The 23017-nt window shown below is 48.5% G+C and overlaps 1 protein-coding gene across 3 annotated transcripts in view; it reads left to right on the top strand.

Moving 5' to 3' along the window:
• Positions 1-23017, top strand: part of KIF4A (kinesin family member 4A) — a 265297-nt gene that overhangs the window by 140638 nt on the left and 101642 nt on the right. For all 3 annotated transcript variants that reach the window (XM_029607255.1, XM_029607254.1, XM_029607256.1), the window contains 5 exons: positions 376-434; positions 6574-6679; positions 6761-6838; positions 20122-20304; positions 20752-20855. In XM_029607255.1, the coding sequence (XP_029463115.1) occupies positions 376-434; positions 6574-6679; positions 6761-6838; positions 20122-20304; positions 20752-20855 (530 nt within the window). The remainder of the gene's footprint in view (positions 1-375; positions 435-6573; positions 6680-6760; positions 6839-20121; positions 20305-20751; positions 20856-23017) is intronic.

Genomic DNA, 23017 nt, shown 5'->3' with positions numbered 1-23017 from the left:
GAGGCAGGGCTATATGTCAGTGAGTTCAGCGAGTCAGTTTTTACTTAGTTACCATCTGCTGGTAGGAGTGCTTGGCCTGCTTTAGAGGAAAGGAAATGATCAGGTAAGTAGTAGTTTGCCCATTTTAGTAGTTTGCCCATTTTAGTAGTTTCTGGTTGAGTATTAAAAGCTTGGCAGAAGAGCCAGGATTATTTGCTTCTTGAAGTGGGTATCGTTATGGGTCAGCTCTTCTGTTTTGGAATAGCAGAGGGTGCAACAGGGCAGGAGTGAAGTACTTTGGCAGCACTATAAGGGCTTTTCATACTTTTTATTGAAAGTAGACTGAGATTTTGCAGTTTCATACCGCATTCTTTATGCTTTTTTTTTCTCTTGTAGACTGAACAAGAAAATGAAAAGCTGGGAGGGAAGATGACTGAGCTGCAACAGCATGCTGCGTAAGTTTCTTCTTGACTTGTGGACTGGGAGCATATGATAAAGCAGGTCTTAACTGAGTTTAGTACTTGAGACTTGGTACAACTTTTAATTCTTCATAGTAGTCTAGAGGTTAGAACAATGGGCTGCAAACAAGGGAAACTCTAGGGTTCCTGTTCATACCCCATATCAGTCCAGGCGAGAGGGCTTTGCATTCCTACCAGCAGAAGGAGGGCAGCGAACAAACTTTTTTTTGTCACTGCTACATAACCTAAATTGCTAACTGCAGTCCCTCAGTATTTGTCTCCAGCAGATGATAGAGGTGCAGTCTGGGGAAATTAAAAAAAAAAAAAAAAAAGTTACACAGAAGATTAATCTGAGTTGGCTCCCTGAAGTGTTAGGCATCTTCATGGGCCATCTGTCTGGAGCAGGCGGTTGGTATCCCTGATTAGCTCAGCCTGAAGTCTACAGGAGGACTAAAAGCCAGTAGTTCTGGCTCCCTCCTTCCCCTTGGAGCAACTCTCACTTGGCCTTCCAGCATTTGAAGTTCATCACTGTCGGGGAAAGTATGCCTTCCTTTGCTTTGGGGTATTAAACAGTCCTGCCACTTTATTTAAAAAAAAGAAAAAAGCAGTGTGGATGCTGATGGGCTGGTCTAGAAATAGCCAATGGGGAAGGAAGAGTGTGCGATCAAGGCCCATTCAGCGCCTGGGATTGGGGACTTGTGTGGGCTGAAGGTGGTGATTTGGGACGTTTCCCCGTAAGCACCATGGCATCAATCACAGGATGCGGAAAAAGCTGTAGGACCTGCAGAGAGAAGTTTGTCTCGAGTACAGATGTGATATGTCAGGTGTTCTTGAGGGGTGAAGGAATCTCTCGGACAGCTGCTGAGGGTGGCCCTGGGTAAACAAGTCACAAACAGCCATTTTGTCACTGTTACAAACAGGCAGCAGCAGGTGTAAGGGGAGGGATTCTCCACTTCGCAGACCAATCCCCTCTCCTGACGCTGACCTTGGTCAAGTCACTTTATCTCCTATTGCCTTAGGTGCACATGTAGACTGTAAGCTGTTTTGGACAGTTATACCTGAATTCTAAAGATGCTGTAAGTTGCTTTGAGCCTTACTTGGAAAAGGCCTATAATCAAATAATCTGGAAAACTATTGTACATATCACCACTGAGCAGAGCTAAAACCAATTTTGGACCCTATAAAAAGGGTTTCAGCAAGTGTGCTATTGCTGTTGATTGTTAATAGCTTCTCTAGATTTATTCCAAACTTGAATACAAGAATAATATGGTGACTTTTTGTAACTCCTTATTGGAATAATTTGCCTCCCAGTTTGAGAGGAGAAGAATGAAATTGTTTAGCAGGGTTAACGGAGCTATCAGTGTGTTTTTTCTTTTTTGGTAAGTGTAGCTTTAAATTGTTTAAATCTGTTGTAAATCACATACAGGCTGCTACAGTAAAGTGCAGCCACGGTTACCCCATTTCTAACCCGCTCTGTACGCTCAATTTGGACACGTATGTCTAACACGCGATTCAGTATCCGGTTTTACGCGCCTTACCGCTTCTTGAGATCGCGTATCCCTTTCCGCCCGCGGCATGTATATGATATGTTAATGATCGGATTAGCTATTCCCTCCGATACAGTGACATGCGCCCAGATTATCGCCTTTTTAACCAGCTATTTTGCCGCGTCTTTAACCTGCAAATTTACCGCCTACCCTGACCCTGGTGTTAGTGTGGTGAACTTAGCCGTCCAGTCCCAAACCAACCCAATCCACAGAAAAAAATGCTTCTTGCACAAGGGGGAAAAATTATTACAAAAAATAAAGCAAGGCGCAGGGCGAAAATCATTTTCCGCCTCCTTCGGATGGGCAAGAGAGTAACTTTCACTGGCAAACTTTCCCCCAGCCCCCCCTCACCTGCCCTGGCCACTCAAGCCCCCAGCAGCAGCAGGGCGTCCATGGGTGCCGGTCTCCCGTGCGGGTGCGCTGACAGCTCCGGAGCAGCCCCAGTCCTCTCTCCCCTCCTCCCGAGGCGCGCACTGTGGCTCCCCTGCCTCCCGGGGGCAGCTGGCGGTGAGAGCGGCTTCAGCAGCCCGAGGCGGATCGGGCGCTCCCCAAGCGAGGCGGCTTCCAGCAGTCCCATGCGCCTGTACGCCCAATTTGGGCGCTCAAGGCAGCAGGCGCATGAACGTGCGCCGTGACCTGAGCGCCCAGCTTGGACGTCAGAGGTCATGGCGTGCATTCATGCGCCTGCTGCCTTGAGCACCCAAATTGGGCGTACAGGCGCATGAACGCAGGGCATACAGGCACATGTAGGTAAGACATGCTCGCACAAGGGGAAAGATCATGTCTGGAGGGGGTGGAATGGAATTAAGGGGAGAGAGGAGAAATGCACACATCTGTACAGGAGAGGAAGGCATATGTGTGAAGCTGGGTAGGTGTGGCGTACAGGCGCATGAACGCACACCTGTACGCCCAATTTGGGTGCTCAAGGCAGCAGGCGCATGAACGCATGTCGTGACCTAAGCGCCCAGCTTGGACGTCAGAGGTCACGGCATGCGTTCATGCGCCTGCTGCCTTGAGCGCCCAAATTGGGCGTACAGGTGTGCGTTCATGCACCTTCGCCGGCGGGGGCTGGTGGAAGCCGCCTCGCATAGGGGGGCGCCTGATCCGCTCCGGGCTGCTGAATCCGCTCTCACCGCTGGCTGCCCCCGGGAGGCAGGGGAGCCGTGGTGCGTACCCCTGGAGGAGGGGAGAGAGGATTGAGGCTGCTCTGGAGCTGTCAGCGTGCCCGCACGGGAGACCAGCACCCATGGACGCCCTTCTGCTGCTGCTGGGGGCTTGCGTGGCCGCGGCCAGGGCAGGTGAGCAGGGGCTGGGGGAAAGTTTGCCTGTGAAATTTCGTCTCTCTTGCCCATCCGAAGGAGGTGGAAAATCGGAGCTGCTCGCACAGGTGCTTTGTTGCGCTCCCTGCCGCCGATCGCTGGCTGCTGGGGCTTGCCGCTGGCGCTCAAGGCAGCGGGGTCTGTAGGAGAACCATCCACTTTCTGGTGGAATGACATTTCGAATGACATTTCAAATGACAGGTACCAGCGCACCCAGGATACTGTATAGGCGCTGTATACTGCTCTATACAGTAAAATGGATTGCGCGTGCCTACCGCTTCACAGACGTGCTTTGGACACAGCTTGCATTTGCGTCTCATTTGAATATTGAATCGAGCGATATGTGAACCAAATTGTGCGCGCGGCAAACAAGCGGGCGTCCGGCACTGCCGCACTTTTTCTTACGCATCCTTACTTTATCGGCCTGATAGGAAGATGCAATCAGGCGATAAATGATTTTAAATAAATGGGCATGAGATACCCCATAGATGGTCTTTCTTGTATTTGCCATGTATTTGAGACCCAGACTGGCCACTATCATACAGGATTCTGGATTCATTGGATCTTGCTCTGATCCAGCATGGCATTTCATAAAAAGTATTCCTAAATTTACAATTGATATACTTTGCTATTAACTCTAATATTCAGTTTTCAGAAGAGTCCAAAATTTTCCCCAACATCATCCACACAATGTTGGAGAGGGTGTGGCCTGGAAGGGCCTCCAACCATCTGATGGAGACAGACTAACAGGCTTGCTGACTTTACCTTATATAGACTCCCGTGCTAACCTCAGTCTGCCACTGTTCTATTTCTAGCAGATGGAAGGCTAGAGTCCCTTGCTGTGAGATGAGGCCTGGTTAGGCTCGCTGAAAATGTTTGGATGGGTAGTTCCTGAAGGAAAAGTCTCATACTCCTGCTCTGTTGAGCACAGCCAGTGGCCAGGAACTTCCAGATATTGGAATAAGGTTCTTCTGTGATGGAATTCCTCCTCTTTCCCCACTCTCTCTCCTCAAAACAAGACTAAAGGCTTCCCTCAATATTTTCCTCCTTTCTCTTGAGCCCTGTGGCTATGCCTGGTTCCTTTTTGTTAAAGCTGTTTAAAAGATAAGGGAAAGAGCAAATAGCAGAATAATGGTTTGGCTTGCCATCTGAGGGTGAGTATGTTGGCTTTTTCTCCTAGGACAAGCAGGATTATAGTCCTCAAGTGGGTGACATCTGATGAAGCCCGGCACAGAAAACTTTTGTCAGTTTTTAGAAGCTATGCCCAGCCTGCTGCTATCCACTTGTCCACGTAAGGTCCCCCTTTAGTGTCTTGTTTTCCGTGGTGCAGTTGCTTCGTGGTCCATGGAGCTCCAACTTTTTTTTTTTCAGCTGCAGGTGAGAGTTTGGATCTGAAGGAATCGATGCTCTGGTCCTCCAGTGGCCTGTACAAATCCTGCTGTATGTTTCCTCTGTGTCCTTTCATGGCTCTAGAATAGAGCGGCACCCAGGAAGAGTGGTTCTTGTTACCTGGAGTGGCCTCGCTGTCCCTGGTTCGCGGATCTATTTCATCTGGTAGTAGATGGGCCCATCCGATTCAGTCATCAGCAAGGGCTTCTTCAAGGACCCATATTTTTGGATCACTTTGGTCTTGTGGTTTCTTTTGGTAGCCCTTCAGATGTAGTCGTCTCCTATTTGGAAGCTGTGATTGCTGTGTTGCTTCAGGCTTGAAGACCTTCCACCTCTCTGGTTTATGTCAGAGTATGAAAGGTGTTTGAATCGTGGTATGGGGAGAAAGGTGTTGACCCTTTGCGGCGGAAGTTCTACACATTTTGGCCATTTTGCAGAACAGTTGACAAAGGGATTGGCTTACAAATTACTGTGTACAGATGGCAGCCTTGGGTTGTCTTCAAGGTAAACTTCAGAGAAGACCGCTGGCCTTGCACCTGGATATGATTCATCTCTTGAAGGGGATGAAACATTTGAGGCCTATGGTCCGCAGGCTGTGTCTAGCTTGGAACTTTAATTTAGTTCTGTGGAGGCTGTGTGGTCCTCCCCTTGAACCTTTACTTTGGGCTTCTTGATGGCTGTTTTTTCGGCCAGACGGATTTCAGAGATTCATGCTTTGTCTAGGGGTATGTTTCTGTGGATTATGGATGGAGTGTTGTGTACAATCCCTTCCTTTTTGCCGCAGATCGTCTCTCTTCACCTGAATCTGGTGGTAGAGCTTCCTACCTTTCAGTGTTTGTCGGCGGAGACGCCATATGTGAGGGAGTTGCACTTATTTTGGTATTTGGACTTTGTTATGTTATCTTAAGGTTACTAAGTTTTCGGTGATCAGAATATCTTTGTCTTTAGTGGGGAAAAGAAGGGTGAAAAGGCTTCTAAGACTTCAGTTGTGTGCTGGCTCAGAGGCTATCTGCTCGGCTTATACCTATAAAAGTTGGGCAGTTCCAAGTGGACTGCCTGCACACTACCAAGGCGCAAATTGCTTCCTTTGCAGAGTGACAGTTATTGTGTCCGCAGGGAAATTTATTGCGCTCTAATGTAGTCTTCACTTCATACTTTTACCAGGCATTACTGTTTGCATCGGAAGGACTTCATTTGGTGAAGGTGTGTTGCAAACCAGTCTTGTGGGATCCTGCCCAGAGTAGGACGACTTGGGTACATCCCACCTGTCTAGATTTATCCGTGTATGTACAGGAAAGGAAAATTTGGTTCTTACATGCTAATTTTCGTTCCTGAAATACCCTAGATCAGTTTAAAGGCCTATTCCCATTTTAATTTCAAAAGAACTGGTTTGCTGCGGTCATAAATAGGTCAGAATAGTTTGAGGATTTTCAAGTTTTTTTTGTTGGAGGCAAGGGCTCCAGTTCAGGAGTTCCAACCTTTGCCCTGCTTACTTAGAAGGGGAGTTAGTTTACAGTTGACAGTTAAAGTTGGTGGGGTTCATCTTGGCTTGGGTACAGGTCAATACTGAAGGACTGCAGATGGCACACTTATGTAGCAGTGTTTGAAAACTTTTTTCTTTGCCTCCATCTGCTGGTAGGGATGCAAAACTCACTTGTCTGGACTGATTTATGGTATATCAAGAATGAAAATTAGCAGGTAAGAATCGATTTTCCTGTCTTACCACTGTACTCTTGCTAGATATCTTTTCTGATCGTATGATATAGTTCATCAGAAGTCTGTTATATAATTGGAAATGTCTTTTTATTTTATTAAAGAGAATTAAATCTGGGATGAGGGAGTAGCATAATTACTCACTTGTTGTGCACATATAATCCTAAGGTGTAAGTTGGATCTGCAGAAGCTGGTGGAGACTGTGGAGGATCAGGAACTGAAGGAGAATATGGAAATCATTTGTAGTCTGCAGCAAGTCATAGTTCAGCTTCAGGTAAAAGTATGCAGACAGTGTCCCATGTTGAATACTTAAGATGCCTTTGGGGTACTCTAACCTCTGCTGTTCTTACATTAGGATGAAAGTTCTGCTATTACACCATCCATTGAAGCTTTGGCTGCAGCAGAAGGAAATCCTTTCCTGGAGGAAGAAAATGTAAGTCACAAGTGTACAGATAAATATTTTCTTTACCTGAACCCAGCACAGGACTGCTGAGACAAATTGGCTTCTTACTACAGGGAAGGCAGACAAGGTTTAACCTGTCATAACCCCAAATAAGGGGTGAGAATGAATATCACTGAAAGCTGGAATCCACATGAAATTTCTCCTATTTTCTTATCTATCGAGCTCCTTTCTATTTTATTCTTTTTTTTAGTTTTAGACTTTTAGTATTATGTTTAACTTAACTAATTATTCTTATAGAATTTTATTTATTTTGTTATTTCATTATATCTCATTCCATTTATGTCTTCTGCTTTTCCCCACTCCTTTTTTATACTTACCTGCTCCCTAACTAAGCCTAGTACAAGAACAACAAATTTTGTATTATACATTTACTGGACTTTTATCACTTATGACCTTCATTACTATGTAATCCAATCCAATTCTTATTTACCTTGATTACTATGTAATTTAAATTGTATATTTAGTTTTTCTTCTCATTGACTATTACTTAAAGTTGCTTAAATGTTCATTGTTCCATGTAAGACCGTCTGGCAAGTTTTTGTTATTTGTAAACCGGTTTGATTTGCATCTAATGTAGGAAGATCGGTATAAAAAAACAAAAAATAAATAAATTGTTTTATTAATTTTATTGTATCTTATGTTTCTTACTTGTTTTTAGCTACATTGTAAACCGTAAAGAGAGAATCATGTGTTCTGACTCACGGTATATAAGAAATGCATAAATAAATAAATATTAAATTTCAGGAGGGCTTCTTTTCAGCTTGCTAGCTTCTCATGTCCATCCGCTAAAGGTATTTCTTTCCACTATCGAGCATTTCCTTATCCGCTAGACCAGTCCAATCAGATGGATTTTTCCTTCTTACCAGCAGATGGGAGTCAACAAAAGATTTACTTTAACAGCCTATTTAACTCACTGTGCCATCTGTACTCAGTATTTTCATCTCAAAGCTAAACACTCAACCCACCCCTATGACCAGGAGATATCAAACTCGGGTGAACTGAACATCAGTGCCAGCTGACTCCATCTGAACAGGAAGCCCTGAAAAACTTGAGATTTCCTAGCGTGTAGCCAGATGGACTCAGGACCAATGGGTTATATGCTCCCCTGCTAGCAGATGGAGATGGAATCAGGTTTCAAAGCTGATGTCACCTTAAATATACCCCTGCAGTGAGCTCAGCCTTTCAGTATATGTTTCCTAGCAGATGTGGACGAGCTTTCCCTACAGCAACGGTGGTATAGTGGGATTGCAGTATTCGTTAAAGGAAAATTTACCTTAAATTGGAGAAAGATTGAGCCCCACTCTCCTGCAGTGATACCATTAGGTATCACCCTTAAAAAAAAAAAAAAAAAAAAAAAAGTTAAACACCATAAAGAAAACACCATAATCGCAACAATAATAAATCACTCTATCACAAGGAATAATCCCCAAGATCACAAAACAAGTTTTGTGAAACTTACTTTGAAAAATAAAACTGGAAAATTGGATGACTGGGACAACTATAGACCAATCTCAAACTTACTTTTCATCTCAAAAGCATTAGAAAAAGCAGTTTTATCTCAATTAGAAAATCACCTGGATGACTATTTTATTCCCAAACCAATCTGGATTTAAAAAAAAAATTCAACTGAAATGCTACTCATATCCCTAACAAACATACTAAAAGCTTTTGATCATAATGAATTATATTTACTGGTTCTACTAGACAAAAGTAGCATTTGACACTGTGGACAACTATCTACTCTGCCAACAACTACAAAAATTGGAATTGACGGAAAAGTTCACAAATGGTTCTCCTTCCTTAAGAATAGAACTTTTCAAACAAAATTAAACAACCAACTGTGCACTGTCTTAGAAAATATGAACAAGAATTTTTTCATTTTTGCTGATATTCAATTTTACATTTCATTTGATAAAACCTTTGAAAGAATTATAGCAACCTTAACAACATACATGAGATCAATCCAACAAGAACTTTCTCTTCTAAAGCTTACACTTAACACCAATAAAACTGAAATAATATGGCTGAGAAGAGAACAAAAATCTCATACAACCCACCCTCAACCTTAGAATAGCCAACATTACACCCTCAATGAAGTCTGTGACCTTGGAATACAAATTGATGAAAACATCAACATGAAAAAACATAAGTAAAATAATGAAATCTGGTTCCCTGTACGTACCAGGATCAGTCCAGGACACCTGGGTTGTGACTCCGCACCAGTAGATGGAGACAGACTAAAACTTGTGGGTGGAGCCATATATGCCCCTGTGCCAGTCACAGCCCCTCAGTCTTACTCTGTCTCCAGTAGATGGTGCAGGTCCAGTCACAGCCTCGGCTGCCCTGGGTACTGATAGTCAGTTAGGGGTAGTGTGTTTCTTCATTTTCAATTAAGGGTCTGGTTTGTAAGTTCCAGGCGTTTTTATTTCTGTGTTTTCTTCTGGTCCGCCCTGCCTCCCAGGGGGGTTGGAAGGTTCTGAGGGGACCATCCCCCCCTGGTTGAGGCCGCTGCCAGGGCTGAGGGCCCGGCTGGTCAAGTGGCAGCATTGGGGGTGACACCGGGGAGCCCGGTTCCCTCACCCCCACTGGAACAGGGCTCCAGGACCGTGGACAGCGGTGAGTACTTGTAAAAAAAAAAAAAAAAACAGGTTTACTTTTTCTGCAGGCCGGCTCTCCGTTTTCTTCGCGGCTGCGTTTTCTCTTCACAGGGGAGGGGGGCCGCTTGCCGTGGGGCGCTTTCTTGGTTTGTTCGTTCTTTTTCGGGGGTTTTTCGCCGCGATCGCGCCTCATGCCACGCAGGTCGGTCTGCCGAGCATGTGGCTCGGCGCGCGCGCCTCTCCAGGGACGGCCTTTGCACGTCGTGTGTCCCGGGCGGGGAAGGACCGTCCGGGCCGCGTGGGGGGAGCCGTTCCCGGGCGAATCGCTCGCCGCCGAGTTCAGCAGCAGCGTCGGGGGGGCCTGAGGAGCCTTTTCCGATTAGCGCGGGAGTGGCGGCCATTTTGAATTCGGCCCGCGAAATCGCGCGGATCCCGGTAGAAGATGGCGCCCTGCCGCCTCCGCTTTCCCCGAGACCGGGTCCGACGGGGGGGGCCGTCCCAGGGGGGGCAGTGGCCCCTGGGGACGCTAGTTCAGGGGAGGAGTCTTCAGCTTCCGGGTCCTCTTCTTTTTCTGCTGACTTTGCATTGTTGCTCCGCAAGGTCCTCAAGCACAAGCGCCACAGGCGCAGGCATGGATCGGAGGCCGTTTCAGGGACTCACAGGTCGGGGCCCAAGCAAAAGAAAGTCAAGGGGTCCGCGGATACTAGGGTGAGAAGGAACCCACGGGGAGTCCCGCGGGGAGTTCCACAGACCTCAGATAGTGAGTCCTCCGTCTCAGATGAGGTGAGTGCCCACGAGGAGACCCCGCGGGGGACCGAGGAGACGCCAGGGGGCGGTTCCACCCCGCCCAGTGTGAGCAAAGGCACACAGGCCGTGGAGGGCAACGACCCGAAGGTGGTCCGCCTCTTCCGTAGGGAGGAACTAGCCCCGCTTATTCCAGCTATTCTGGCGGAGCTGGGCATTGCGGCTCTGACGGTGGTCGCCAGGCAGGACGCCAACATGGATCCGATGCTACTGGGGCTCACTGGCCCAGCTGTAGCTTTTCCCTTCCATTTCTCGTCGACGGATATTCTGTTTAAGGAATGGGATTCCCCGGAGTTAGGCCTTAAGGTGACAAAGGCCATGGACAAGCTTTATCCTCTGCCGGAGGACGCGTTGGAGCTGTTACGGATCCCGAAGGTAGACGCGGCGGTGTCAGCAGTGACAAAGAGGTCGACGATCCCTGTCACGGGCGCCACGGCACTCAGGGATATCCAGGATCGGAAGCTAGAGGTACAACTCAAGAAGATTTTTGAGGTATCAGCTTTAGGAGTCCGGGCCACCATTTGTACTTACTTCGCCATGAGAGCCAGTCTGCGATGGGCTCAGGTTCTCACAGGCGGATTGCCTAGAGGCGGCTATAGCATATGGGGCGGATGCTCTCCACGATCTCCTACGGACCTCTGCTAGATCCATGGTCGCGGCAGTTTCGGCGCGTCGTCTCCTTTGGCTTCGTAACTGGGTGGCGGATGGTTCCTCTAAGGCTCACCTCGGTTCTCTTCCATTTAAGGGTAAGCTGTTGTTCGGCAAGGAGTTAGATGATTTGATGCTTTCCCTGGGGGAGAACAGGGCTTTCAAATTGCCTGAGGACAGGGCTAGGTCCCGGCCCTCGTTGTCCAGTAGGCCCCGTTTTCGCGGAAGCAGAAGGTCGCGTCCTCAGAGATCCTCGGGTCCCGCATACCGGTCATATACCGCTCGTACCTCCCAGTGGTTGCAGTCCTTTCGTGGGAAAAGATTCGGGCGACAGGGGGGACCCCCATCGGGCGCCGGGTCCAAGGTCCCACAATGAGATGCGGCTGACCCATCCCTCACCTCGGCCCCAAGCCGTGGTTCCCAACGTCGGGGCGAGGTTAACGTTATTTCTCGAGGAATGGGTCAAGGTATCTTCGGATCACTGGGTCCTCGACGTGATAAGACACGGTTACGCTTTAGATTTTGCTCGCATCCCGTCAGACAAGTTCCTGGTGTCGCCCTGCAAGCGTCCGGAAAAGAGAGCGGCCGTGCTAGGGACCCTCGAACGTTTGGAAGGCCTGGGGGCCATTTCTCCCGTGCCGGCAGGTCAACAAGGCACGGGACGTTACTCAATTTACTTCATCGTTCCAAAGAAAGACGGCACGTCCAGACCAATCTTGGACCTGAAAGCGGTAAACAGGTGCCTTCGCGTCCCTCACTTCAAGATGGAGATGATTCGGACCGTAATTGCCTCGGTGCGGCCTGGCGAATACCTGGCCGCGCTAGATCTCACGGAAGCGTACCTCCATGTGGGTATCCACCCATCCTTTCAGCGGTTCCTCAGGTTCTGGAGGGGTTCTTGGTACACCCTTACCTGGACGACTGGTTGATCCGGGCCAAGTCCGAGAGCCAGTGTCGCTTGGCAGTGGACAGGGTCCTCCAGCTGCTGCAGTCCCTGGGCTGGGTCATCAACTTCCTCAAGAGTCATCTTGTTCCCACCCAGTCCTTGGAATATCTGGGGGCCGTCTTCGACACGAAACGGGGCCGGGTGTCCCTGTCCGCGGAGCGCGTATGGAAGCTGCAGTCTCAAGTCAAGCGGTTATTGTCTCTTCGGCTACTGCTGGTTTGCGACTACCTGATGGTCCTGGGATCTATGGCGTCAACGCTCGCGTTGGTCCCCTGGGCGTTCGCTCATCTGCGTCCATTACAATCATCCTTGCTATCCCGTTGGAAGCCGGTGTCAGAGGAATTCCACCTTCCGCTACCGCTAACGGATCAGGCGAGGGACAGCCTGCACTGGTGGCGAGTGTCGGAACACCTGACGGGTGGTGTGTCCCTGTTGGTTCCCGACTGGACAGTAGGGACCACGGACGCCAGCCTTTCCGGTTGGGGCGCGGTTTGCCTAGGCAAGTCGGTGCAGGGCCGGTGGTCCGAGACTCAAGCGCAGTGGTCCATCAATCGGCTGGAGACCAGAGCGGCTCGCCTGGCACTGCAGTCCTTCCTGCCGTTGATACGGGGAAGGGCGGTGCGGATATTGTCGGACAATGCGACCACCGTGGCCTACATCAACCGTCAAGGCGGGACATGGAGTCCGCTTGTAGCGGTGGAGGCGCAGCTCCTGATCAGCTGGGCGGAGCAACATCTCAGCAATATCGCAGCGTCCCACATTGCCGGAGTCGACAATGTGCAGGCGGATTATCTCAGTCGTCATCACCTGGATCCAGGGGAATGGGAGCTGGCGGAGGACGCCTTCCTTCTCATCTGCAGGACGTGGGGGGTGCCCCACATGGATCTCATGGCCACGTGGCAAAACACAAAGGCTCCACGGTTTTACAGCTGACGCCGAGAGAGAGGGGCTGAGGGAGTCGACGCACTGGCTCTTCCCTGGCCGACAGACGTCCTGTTGTACGTGGTTCCTCCGTGGCCAATGATAGGAAAGATCCTGCGACGTATAGAGCTGCACCCGTCCAAAGTGATCCTTGTGGCGCCGGAGTGGCCACATCGTCCGTGGTTTGCCGATCTCATTCAGTTGTCGGTGGTCGCCCCCCTTCGTCTCCAGGGGTTCCCGGGGCTTCTTCGTCAGGGCCCCGTCTGTTTGGAGGATGCGGATCACTTCTGTCTCGCGGCATGGCTTTTGAAAGGCATCGCTTGAAAAGCTAAGGTTACTCGGATTCGGTGGTGGCCACGCTATTGCGTTCCAGGAAGCAGTCTACGTCCCTAGCGTATGTCCGAGTCTGGGTGATTTTTGAAGATTGGTGTCTGCAGCGCAGGGTGGTTCCCACTTCGGCCTCCATCACCGATATACTAGCTTTTCTCCAGGCTGGTCTCGCCAAAGGGTTGGCGTGCAGTTCCCTGCGAGTACAGGTGGCAGCGCTTGGTTGCTTGCGAGGTAAGGTTCAGGGGTTTCCCCTGGCCCTGCACCCAGATATTTCCCGGTTTCTTCGGGGAGCAAAGCGCCTCCGTCCACCATTGCGTCATCCCTGTCCGTCCTGGAACCTCAATTGGGTTCTGTCTTCCTTATGTTCGGCACCGTTTGAGCCCTTAAAGCGGTCAACGGTCAAAGATCTCACGTTGAAAACGGTATTCCTGGTGGCGATTGCTTCGGCAAGACGTGTTTCTGAGTTGCAGGCGTTATCCTGTAGGGAACCGTTTTTGCGTATTTCCGACTCAGGAGTCTCTTTGCGGACGGTTCCTTCCTTTTTGCCTAAGGTCGGGTCGGCATTTCATTTGATCAGTCCATTGAGCTCCCCGCTTTCGGGATAGGGGTGTCTTCGGACCCAAAATTGAGAGACTTACGGAAGCTAGATGTCCGGAGGTCTCTCCTTCGCTATTTGGAGGTCACTAATTCCTTTCGGGTGACGGTTCATCTTTTCGTCCTGTTTTCGGGTCCAAAGAAAGGTGCCGCTGCGTCCCGCACTACGATCGCCCGTTGGCTTAAAGAGGCCATTGGTTCAGCGTAAGTGGTGCGGGGAAAGCCGGTCCCCGTGGGTCTCAGAGCTCATTCGACGCGGTCTCGCGCTGCGTCTTGGGCGGAATCTTCTCAGGTGTCGCCTCGAGAGATTGGCAGGGCGGCTACCTGGATGTCGTTACATACCTTCATTAAACACTATCGGTTGGATGGTCAGGCTGCTGATTCCGGGGGTTTTGGAGCGGGAGTACTCCGAGCGGGACTCTCTGCTTCCCACCCTCGGTAACTTAGCTCTGGTACATCCCAGGTGTCCTGGACTGATCCTGGTACGTACAGGGAAAGGAAAATTAGTTTCTTACCTGATAATTTTCGTTCCTGTAGTACCAAGGATCAGTCCAGGATCCCGCCCGCAGTGCTGTTCTGCAGTAACGGAGAGTCCGCTCGTAGTCTCATTACCTAATCTGTTTCTGGTTTTACCCCCTCGGTTAGGGGAGTTCTGTTTCCAGTGGGAGTCTTGAGCTGCTCCCTGTTGTGGTTAGGTTATTTAGCTAGTTTATTGGTTTCCTGTTTTTCTACTTTGACATTTTGTAAGACTGAGGGGCTGTGACTGGCACAGGGGCATATATGGCTCCACCCACAAGTTTTAGTCTGTCTCCATCTACTGGTGCGGAGTCACAACCCAGGTGTCCTGGACTGATCCTTGGTACTACAGGAACGAAAATTATCAGGTAAGAAACTAATTTTCCTATATTCTAAACTCAGAATCTTACACTGTCTAAAACCAATTCTTACCTTCCAAGATTTTCACGTAGTCCTACAAACTTTAATATTTTCGAACCTGGACTATTGCAACTCACTTCTGTTGGGCCTTCCTGCAAGCACAATTAAATCACTACAACTTCTCCACAATGCTTCAGCAAGACACCTTATAGGAACTAGAAAACTTAATCATATCGCTTCTCTAATCAACCTTCACTGACTTCCAATAAAGTTCAAAATACATTATAAAGTATTATCCCTCATCGTCAATATTATAAACAAATATGATCCATCTTCTCCAGGATTAACAATAAAAAGCTACAGCCCGCATAGAGATCTCAGATCTCAAAACAGAAATCTTCCTTCAGTTCCTTCACATCTGAACACTCTTCTAACCCAAATAAGAGAATGAATGTTCACAATAGCAGGACCCAAGCCATTGGAATGTTCTACCCAGATCAATAAGACTGTTAACGGGAAAAAAGAAATTCAAACAAGAACTTAAAACCTGGCTCTTCATTAAAGCCTACAAACTAATGTAAAGAAATATCAAACAAGACACTTAATGAACATTAAAAATTAAAAATAAATAAATAAATTATTTTTCCTGAAATGTTACTACTTCTCAGCACAACAAATATTTGACTAAAATCTATTCAAAATTGAAACAATACATATTAGATTAACTTTGAATGTTTTGATTATTCAAAAGCATTTAAATAGATACAATTACTTTAAATAAAAACATGCTAATATAATATTATACAGTGTAATCAAATGCAGCTTATGTGAACCATTGTGATCTTCTGTTGGAACGATTGTATATAGAAATAAATGGCCCCTCCCCTAGTCTAATTCCTGAGACGATTTTCCAAGATCCCTCAGTTGTACTTTGGACGGTAGCCGGTTCCTGGCGTGGACTTTGCTGCTGAATCAACTGAAAGGCAGCAGGTGCAGGAAGCCAAGCGAGGCAGTGACTGCCGAAGCCCTCTTCTCTCCCCCCCCCCCGCAGCTGGAGACACTCTGTACTCAGCTGGTAAGCGCTGAGCCCAGGTAAATAACGACAGAATACATCAATCATCAGGGCGGCACTAGGACCCGTCCGGTGGCGGCGGAGGCACAGCTTTTGCTCCGCTGGGCGGAGGCGCATCTTTACCGGATAGCGGCGTCTCACATTGCCGGCGTGGACAACGTCCAAGCGGATTTCCTCAGTTGCCACCAACTGGATCCCGGAGAGTGGGAGCTCTCAGACGCCTTTCATCGTCTGTGCGACCGGTGGTCCACGCCGGCCATGGATCTGATGGCGACTCACCGCAACGCCAAGGCCCCCCGGTTCTTCAGTCGTCGGGAACCAGGGGAGGAGGTGGTGGACGCCCTGGTCCTCCCCTGGCCCAGGGGCATTCTCCTGTACGTGTTTCCCTCATGGCCGTTGGTGGACAAAGTCCTGCACCGCATCGAAAGGCACGCCGGAAGGGTGATTCTAGTGGCCCCGGAGAGGCCAAGGCGTCCGTGGTTCGCGGATCTTTCGGCTCTGGCAGTGGACAGTCCACTGAGGTTTCATCCGTCTCCCACGCTTCTGCGGCAGGGGCCCGTCTGTTTCACAGAGGCAGATCGCTTTTGTCTAGAGGCATGGCTTTTGAAAGGCGTCGGTTGAAGAATAAGGGTTACTCTGATGCGGTGGTGGCCACGCTCTTACGTTCCCGCAAGACTTCTACGTCTATGGCATATGTCAGAGTATGGGGAGTCTTTGAGGCCTGGTGTATCGACCACGGTGTCCAGCCCGCCAGGGCGTCTATTCCAGAGGTTCTGGAATTCTTACAGGCAGGGCTAGCCAAGGGGTTGGCATTCAATTCGCTGCGGGTGCAGGTGGCGGCTCTGGGCAGTTTTCGAGGGAAGGTGCAGGGAGTGCTTCTTGCCTCTCACCCGGATGTGGTTCGTTTTTTGCGGGGCGTTAAGCACCTTTGCCCTCCAGTCCGGAGTCCTTGTCCTTCTTGGCGGTTGAACCTGGTACTCAAGGCGCTTTGTTCGGCTCCTTTTGAACCATTGCGTCGGGTGACGTTGAAGGATCTGACCTTGAAGACGGTTTTTCTAGTAGCGGTTTCTTCCGCTAGACGGGTGTCCGAGCTTCAGGCCTTGTCGTGCAGAGAGCCCTTCTTGAGGATTTCTGAGGCGGGAGTCTCCCTGAGAACCGTTCCCTCTTTTCTCCCGAAGGTGGTGTCCTCCTTTCATGTGAATCAGTCAGTGGAACGAACTTCCTTTGCGGGGGTGGATTCTTCTTCACCAGAGGCAAAGGAGTTGCAGAAGTTGGTCGTGAAGAGGGCTGTGTTATGCTCTTTAGAGGTAACTAATGGTTTTCGGCTTTCGGACCACCTCTTTGTACTTTGGAGTGGACCCAGAAAAGGGCTGAAGGCATCTAAGTCAACGACTGCCCGATGGTTGAAGGAGGTGATTTCCTCTGCTTACCTGGTTCAGGGTCGACCTCTTCCTTCTGGCCTTAAGGCTCATTCTACTCGTTCGCAGTCGACATCTTGGGCAGAGTGCCAGCAGGTGTCGCCACAGGAAATTTGTAGGGCGGCAGCCTGGCAGTCTCCGCATACCTTTGCAAGACATTATCGGCTCGATGTCCGGGCTCCAGAGCCCGGTTCCTTTGGGGCCAGTGTGCTCCGAGCGAGACTCTCTCAGTCCCACCCAGGTTAAGATAGCTTTGGTACATCCCAGCTGTCCTGGACTGATCCGGGTACGTACAGGGAAAGGAAAATTGGTTCTTACCTGCTAATTTTCGTTCCTGTAGTACCACGGATCAGTCCAGATGCCCGCCCAGGAAGACGATGGAGAGTCCGCTCGGCTGGTGGCTGGTCATTCTCTATGCAAGTTTTATTCTCTGCATTTTTGTTGACGTTCGAGTTCAATACGGTTTATGTAGTGTTTTCATTTCCTCTGCTCTGCGAGGGAGGTGTTTTTATGGTTCATAGTTATGGTTTTTTGTATCTGGTTTTTCTGCTTGGGTACTGAATCATACTGGCAGACACTAGGTGACACCTCAGGGGTATAGGACAGAGTCCGCAAAGTCGTCTTCTGTCTCCATCTGGTGGGGAGGCAAAACCCAGCTGTCCTGGACTGATCCATGGTACTACAGGAATGAAAATTAGCAGGTAAGAACCAATTTTCCTTTTAAAACTAATCGGAGAAAGTTCTTTTTCACTCAACGCACAATTAAACTCTGGAATTTGTTGCCAGAAGATGTGGTTAGTGCAGTTAGTGTAGCTGTGTTTAAGAAAGGATTGGTTAAGTTCTTGGAGGAGAAGTCCATTACCTGCTGTTAATTAAGTTGACTTAAAAAATAGCCACTGCTATTACTAGCAACAGTAGCATGGGATAGACTTAATTTTTGGGTACTTGCTAGGTTCTTATGGCCTGGATTAGCCACTGTTGGAAACAGAATGCTGGGCTTGATGGACCCTTGGTCTGACCCAGTATGGCATGCTATGTTCTTATGGTGTTTTGACTGGTGTAATCTTGTCTCATGAAGGTACATTTTGCCTTTCATATCAGACTATTTCCTTACCAGCCTTTGCCCAGGAGGAGTGTGAAGCTGAGTATGTGTCCCTCAGGTGTCTGGATGAGCGAATAATTATTCAGTTACTTGGAAGTTACTAATGTCTTCCATAAGTCGGACAGGATGTTTGTCCTTGGTGGTCCGCATAAGGGAGAGGTGGCTTTGAAGGCCACTCTGGCTTGCTGGCTAAAGGTGACTATTTACTTGGTTTGTATGCTCAAGCAAGAAACCTCCAGAGCTCATGCAGGCACATTCTATCAGGGCAGAGTCTGCGTCCTGTGCAGAGATGCAGGTGCTTGCACCAGTCGATACTTGCAGGGAAGCCACTTGGTCTTTCTACATATGTTTGTGAAGCACGAGGGAGGATATGACATGAGGCATCCCTTACTTCCTCCTGCCTGGGTATATGATGCTTTGGTACTTCCTACTTGTCATGGGCTGGACTGGTGTAGCAGGACGAAATAGGAATTTTTCTTACCTGTTAATTTCCTTTCCATTAGTCCTGCTACACCGAGAAATGATGCTGAATCATTAGATTATTTGCAGACTGTTATAGCTAGGTAGGTGGTTGATGCTGTCTTCGGCTTCCTTTATGGTGTTTGTGTTTTAGTTTCATTACTTTGGTTGCAGGGAAGTTTCTTCTTAGATTGTTTGGAGTTCTTAAATTGGCGGTGTCTTAATTCGAAGCTTTGCCAAAAAGATGCTGAATTCCTGCTGCTGAGCACCACCCTTAAGTAGTGGCTGTGATGTTATAGAGGAAAATAGTGTCTGCCGGTCGGGGGATTTAACCCACTTATGACTGGACTAGTGTAGCAGGACTGGTGGCAAGGAAATATATAGGTAAGAATTTCTCCTTATGGTAAGCAAACTTTTCAGTTTTCTCCCTGGGAATTCATCTTGTTAACCTGTATAGGGTGACAACAGCAAATCTGTTGCTCTCTGCCTCCATATGTTAGTCTTGTTATACTGCTTAAAAAATAATCTAGGCAGTTAAAATTTAAAGCATATGAATGTATACTAAACAATTCAACCAAAAATAAAATATACACAGATATTCTTAAAATGTATATCCTGCATTATCAAGACTACTAGGTGGGTCAGTCAAATATATATAATATAAAACGAGCATAACAAAAACATAAATTCACAACTACCACAATCCAGTATTTCAATATTACTGTGGATGATCATAACAAAACAGAATGCACCAAACATCTACCTTAGTCCTCATATTTAATCATCAAATGCCTGACTAAACCAGGTTTTGACTAGTCCTAAAATTTAAGTAACTTTTGTATAGATGTCAAGTGGTAACTCATTCCATAAATATGATTAATGTAAATCTGGTAGGGGGAATATCACATTTGTCTGGACTGGTCTGGCAGCACTCAAGAAAAGAAAATTATTAGCTAAGACTAAACTTCATTATATCAGTGCCTGGGAGTTGGCCTCAGCAAGCTCCTGCAACAGGCTGATCAAAAGGTCTTGCATGGTCTTTGTCTGCAATTGGTAGACCTTTGAACTGGTAGAAAATCCATTTCATCATGGATTCTTGCTTCCATGAGGAAATTTAAACCTTCAGGATGGTCCATTCCTCTTTTGCAGCAAGCTACTCTGTTGTTCAGATACCCATGCTAATCCCAGCAACAAGATCTCAAATCGCAGAAGCTAAAAATAATTTAAAAAAAAAAAATGGCCTTGTCTTCCTAGGCAATGTGGGGAAGCATGCTATGTCCCTTCCTGCACCAAACCAAATCCAGAAGGGGGAAGTGAGCTGTCTTAGTTGTCTTTAGCTTGGTTATGCATACTGTGGACATTTCACCTCTTAAGCTTTAGTGTTTCTAGATTTCTTGTTTAATATATCATGGTGTAAGAGTTTTTTGAAGGGCCTCTGAGATTGGTTTTCTCAACAGTAAGTTTGCCTTTTTAATCTCTCTCCTAGCAAGCAGATACTAGCCATGGAAGCAAGAGGTCATCTGGCTTCACTACCCAGCATGCCCTGCGGCAGGCACAGATGTCCAAGGAATTGATAGAATTGAACAAAGCCCTGGTACTGAAAGAGGCTCTGGCCAAAAAGATGACTCAGAACAACAGTCAGTTGGAGCCAATTCAGACCCAGTATGAGGTAAACTGTGCCTTTTGCCCTCTCCTTTTCCAGACATGTCTGGTCTGGGAATGGAAGTGGTGTTACTAGGTAATGAGCCAATTTGTGATTTTATAGGCCTTATTTTGAACAATTAATTTTAAGTCAATATTCAGTTTTCAGTTGTAGGGAATTGTCAGTTTGTATGTATAAATTGACCTTCGTTTTTTTATCTTGAAGGTGGGTATGCAGAAATTGTTTGGAAGTAATTGCAGATATACTATTGTTGAACTTGGCTTTTATTTCCATGCAATTTGACGTTCTAGGTAGAGTGCAGGTGTTGCTTAGAACATCATTTGGGTGTCAGTTTCACACTGGTTTGAGCAGGTTAAAGGGCAAATGGTGCTAAATTTGGGATGACCTCATGTAGGTACAAAGATGTGAAAATATATCTTGGTTTTAAGTGATGTTTCTAATCCCATTATTCAGAATAATATCAAGAACCTGGAATCTGAGGTGGGAGCTTTGCAGAAAGAGAAGGAAGACCTGATCCTTGCACTTCACATGGCCAAGAAAGATGTTAACCAAGCCAAGTAAGAGGGCTACAGCAGGGCTGTGCATGATCAGCTTTCTCGAGGCTGAATACACAATATCTGGGTGGTAATAGAGAAGCTTAAAAAGGAATCTGTGTTTTGCATAAATAGGCTTTCCTAGCATGTAGCAGATGGACTCAGGATCAATGGGTATAGTGTACTCCTGATAGCAGCTGGAGACTGAGTCAGATTTCAATCTGACATCAGCACTACATATACCCATGCACGAGGCTTTGCTCTCCAGTTTTTTCCGACGTGTGAAGTTCGGGACTTCACACGTGCTTGCACAGCATTAGAAAACCAAACTACAAATTTAAAGAAAAAAACAAAAAAACCTTACCTCCAAAACGAGCCCCGATCTCCTGCGGTGATACCTAAGGGTCCCTCCCCCAGTTGAGATTTCCTGAGGTGATTTCCGAGATCCCTCAAGTAAGCCTCGGTCCCGGCGTGCACTTAGCCCCTGGGAAAGGGAGCGGCTGAGAGGCAGCAGGTGCAGAACAGAGCACAGCAGTGAAGGTAATTCCCTCCCCTCTCCTCCCCCCCACCCCCGCAGCCAGAGACCACCCGGCAGAGGACAGGGAAGTGCCGAGACAAGGTAAGGTAGAAAACTTTCTCTAAGTCTCTGGTCTCCGAGGCTCGGACAGCCGCACAGATCGTCCCTCCGGTGTCTGTACAATCGGGTTGAGCAGCCCCGTCTGGGCTAGACTCCGATCCAACAAGAGGGTCTTCCCATGTGGAGACCCCCCTGAGGCGGCTGCCATCTTACCGCATGGTCGCCGCATCGTCCGCACAACCGAGCCGTGTGTACAGCAGCCAGCCGGGCACACAAAGTACTTGTGCGCACAGCAGCGCACAAATCTGCGCCGCATGCACAACTAGGCCTGTGCGGACAGCCACGTGCATCTTCCGTTCCGATGCGCACAACGTAGGTGTACCCAAAGCGCATAACCAGGCCTCCCGAACATGCACCTTTACAGGATACACGCGCAAATCATGGCACCACCGTCCAAGACAGCTAAAGTTCAAGCCCTCTGTCCGGCATGCCACCTGAGAGCGGCGCAGCCTGAGGTGACTTCCGCCCTGTGCCTGCAATGCGAAGAAACTCGGGAGGAACAGGGACAAGGTTCCCCTCAGCCGTAGAGGACTCAGGATCCACCAGTGAGACTACCCCGGACCTCTCTATTCCAGACTCTGTCCCTCCAAAGTGGGGGCCCTCGGGGAGCGCCTTCGGACCCAATGCGGTCCCAGGCAACTTCACCTGGGCGGAATTCTTAGCTGAGCTGCAATCCTACATCCACGCATACAGTGCCACCAGCGGCACAATCACAACTCCCACCAGTGGTCAGAACCTCCCGGCCTCCACCAGATGAGCCTTCCTTGGACAAATACCTCCCCTTAGAGGGACATAGCTGACTTGAAGGAGGAATCAGAACCCCTGGAAGAGGGAGAAATCCCTCCAGGAATGGAACCGTATCGAACCATGATGTGCTTCTTTCCAAAAGACGAATTATCAAATCTCGTAGCCACGAGTCTGAAGGCATTGGCCATCCCGGACACATGCAACACAGTCCAAGGCGAGCCCCTTCCTGGCCGGGCTTCGCCAGACCTCGTACCATTTTCCTACACTACAGGCTGTACAACAACTGATCGACCTGGAATGGGACGCTCCAGAGACCACCTTTAAGGGAGGGCGAGCCCTAGAAGCGCTCTACCACTTGGACCCTGCAACGAAGGAACTCCTGAGGTTTCCCCAAGGTCGACGCCCTGGTCTGTGCCACCACAAAGCGCACTACCATACCAGTCGAGGGAGGAGCTTCACTCAAGGATGCCAATGACAGACTGCAGGAATCCATCCTCAAGCAGTCTTACGATGTATCAATTATGACCTTACAGATCGCTGCCTGCTGCACTGTGGTATCACACGCCTGCCTGGCTATGGCCAGGGATGCAACTACGCCAATCGAGGCATTAGACCCAGCAATATCAGTCCTCACGGATGCGACCTCAGACCTGGTACGTACCTCAGCCAGGAGCTTCTCATCCATAGTGGCAGCCAGAAGACAGCTCTGGCTCCGAAGCTGGTCAGCAGACGCGACCTCTAAGACTAGGCTCATGAGAATGCCCTTTAGAGGAACACTCCTATTCGGAATCGAACTGGACAA

Source organism: Rhinatrema bivittatum, chromosome 6 (genome assembly GCF_901001135.1).
Source record: "Rhinatrema bivittatum chromosome 6, aRhiBiv1.1, whole genome shotgun sequence".
In the NCBI taxonomy this organism is placed as follows: domain Eukaryota; kingdom Metazoa; phylum Chordata; class Amphibia; order Gymnophiona; family Rhinatrematidae; genus Rhinatrema; species Rhinatrema bivittatum.
The sequence above is the reverse complement of the archived record's forward strand: the minus strand, read 5'-3'. Positions and strand labels throughout refer to the sequence as shown.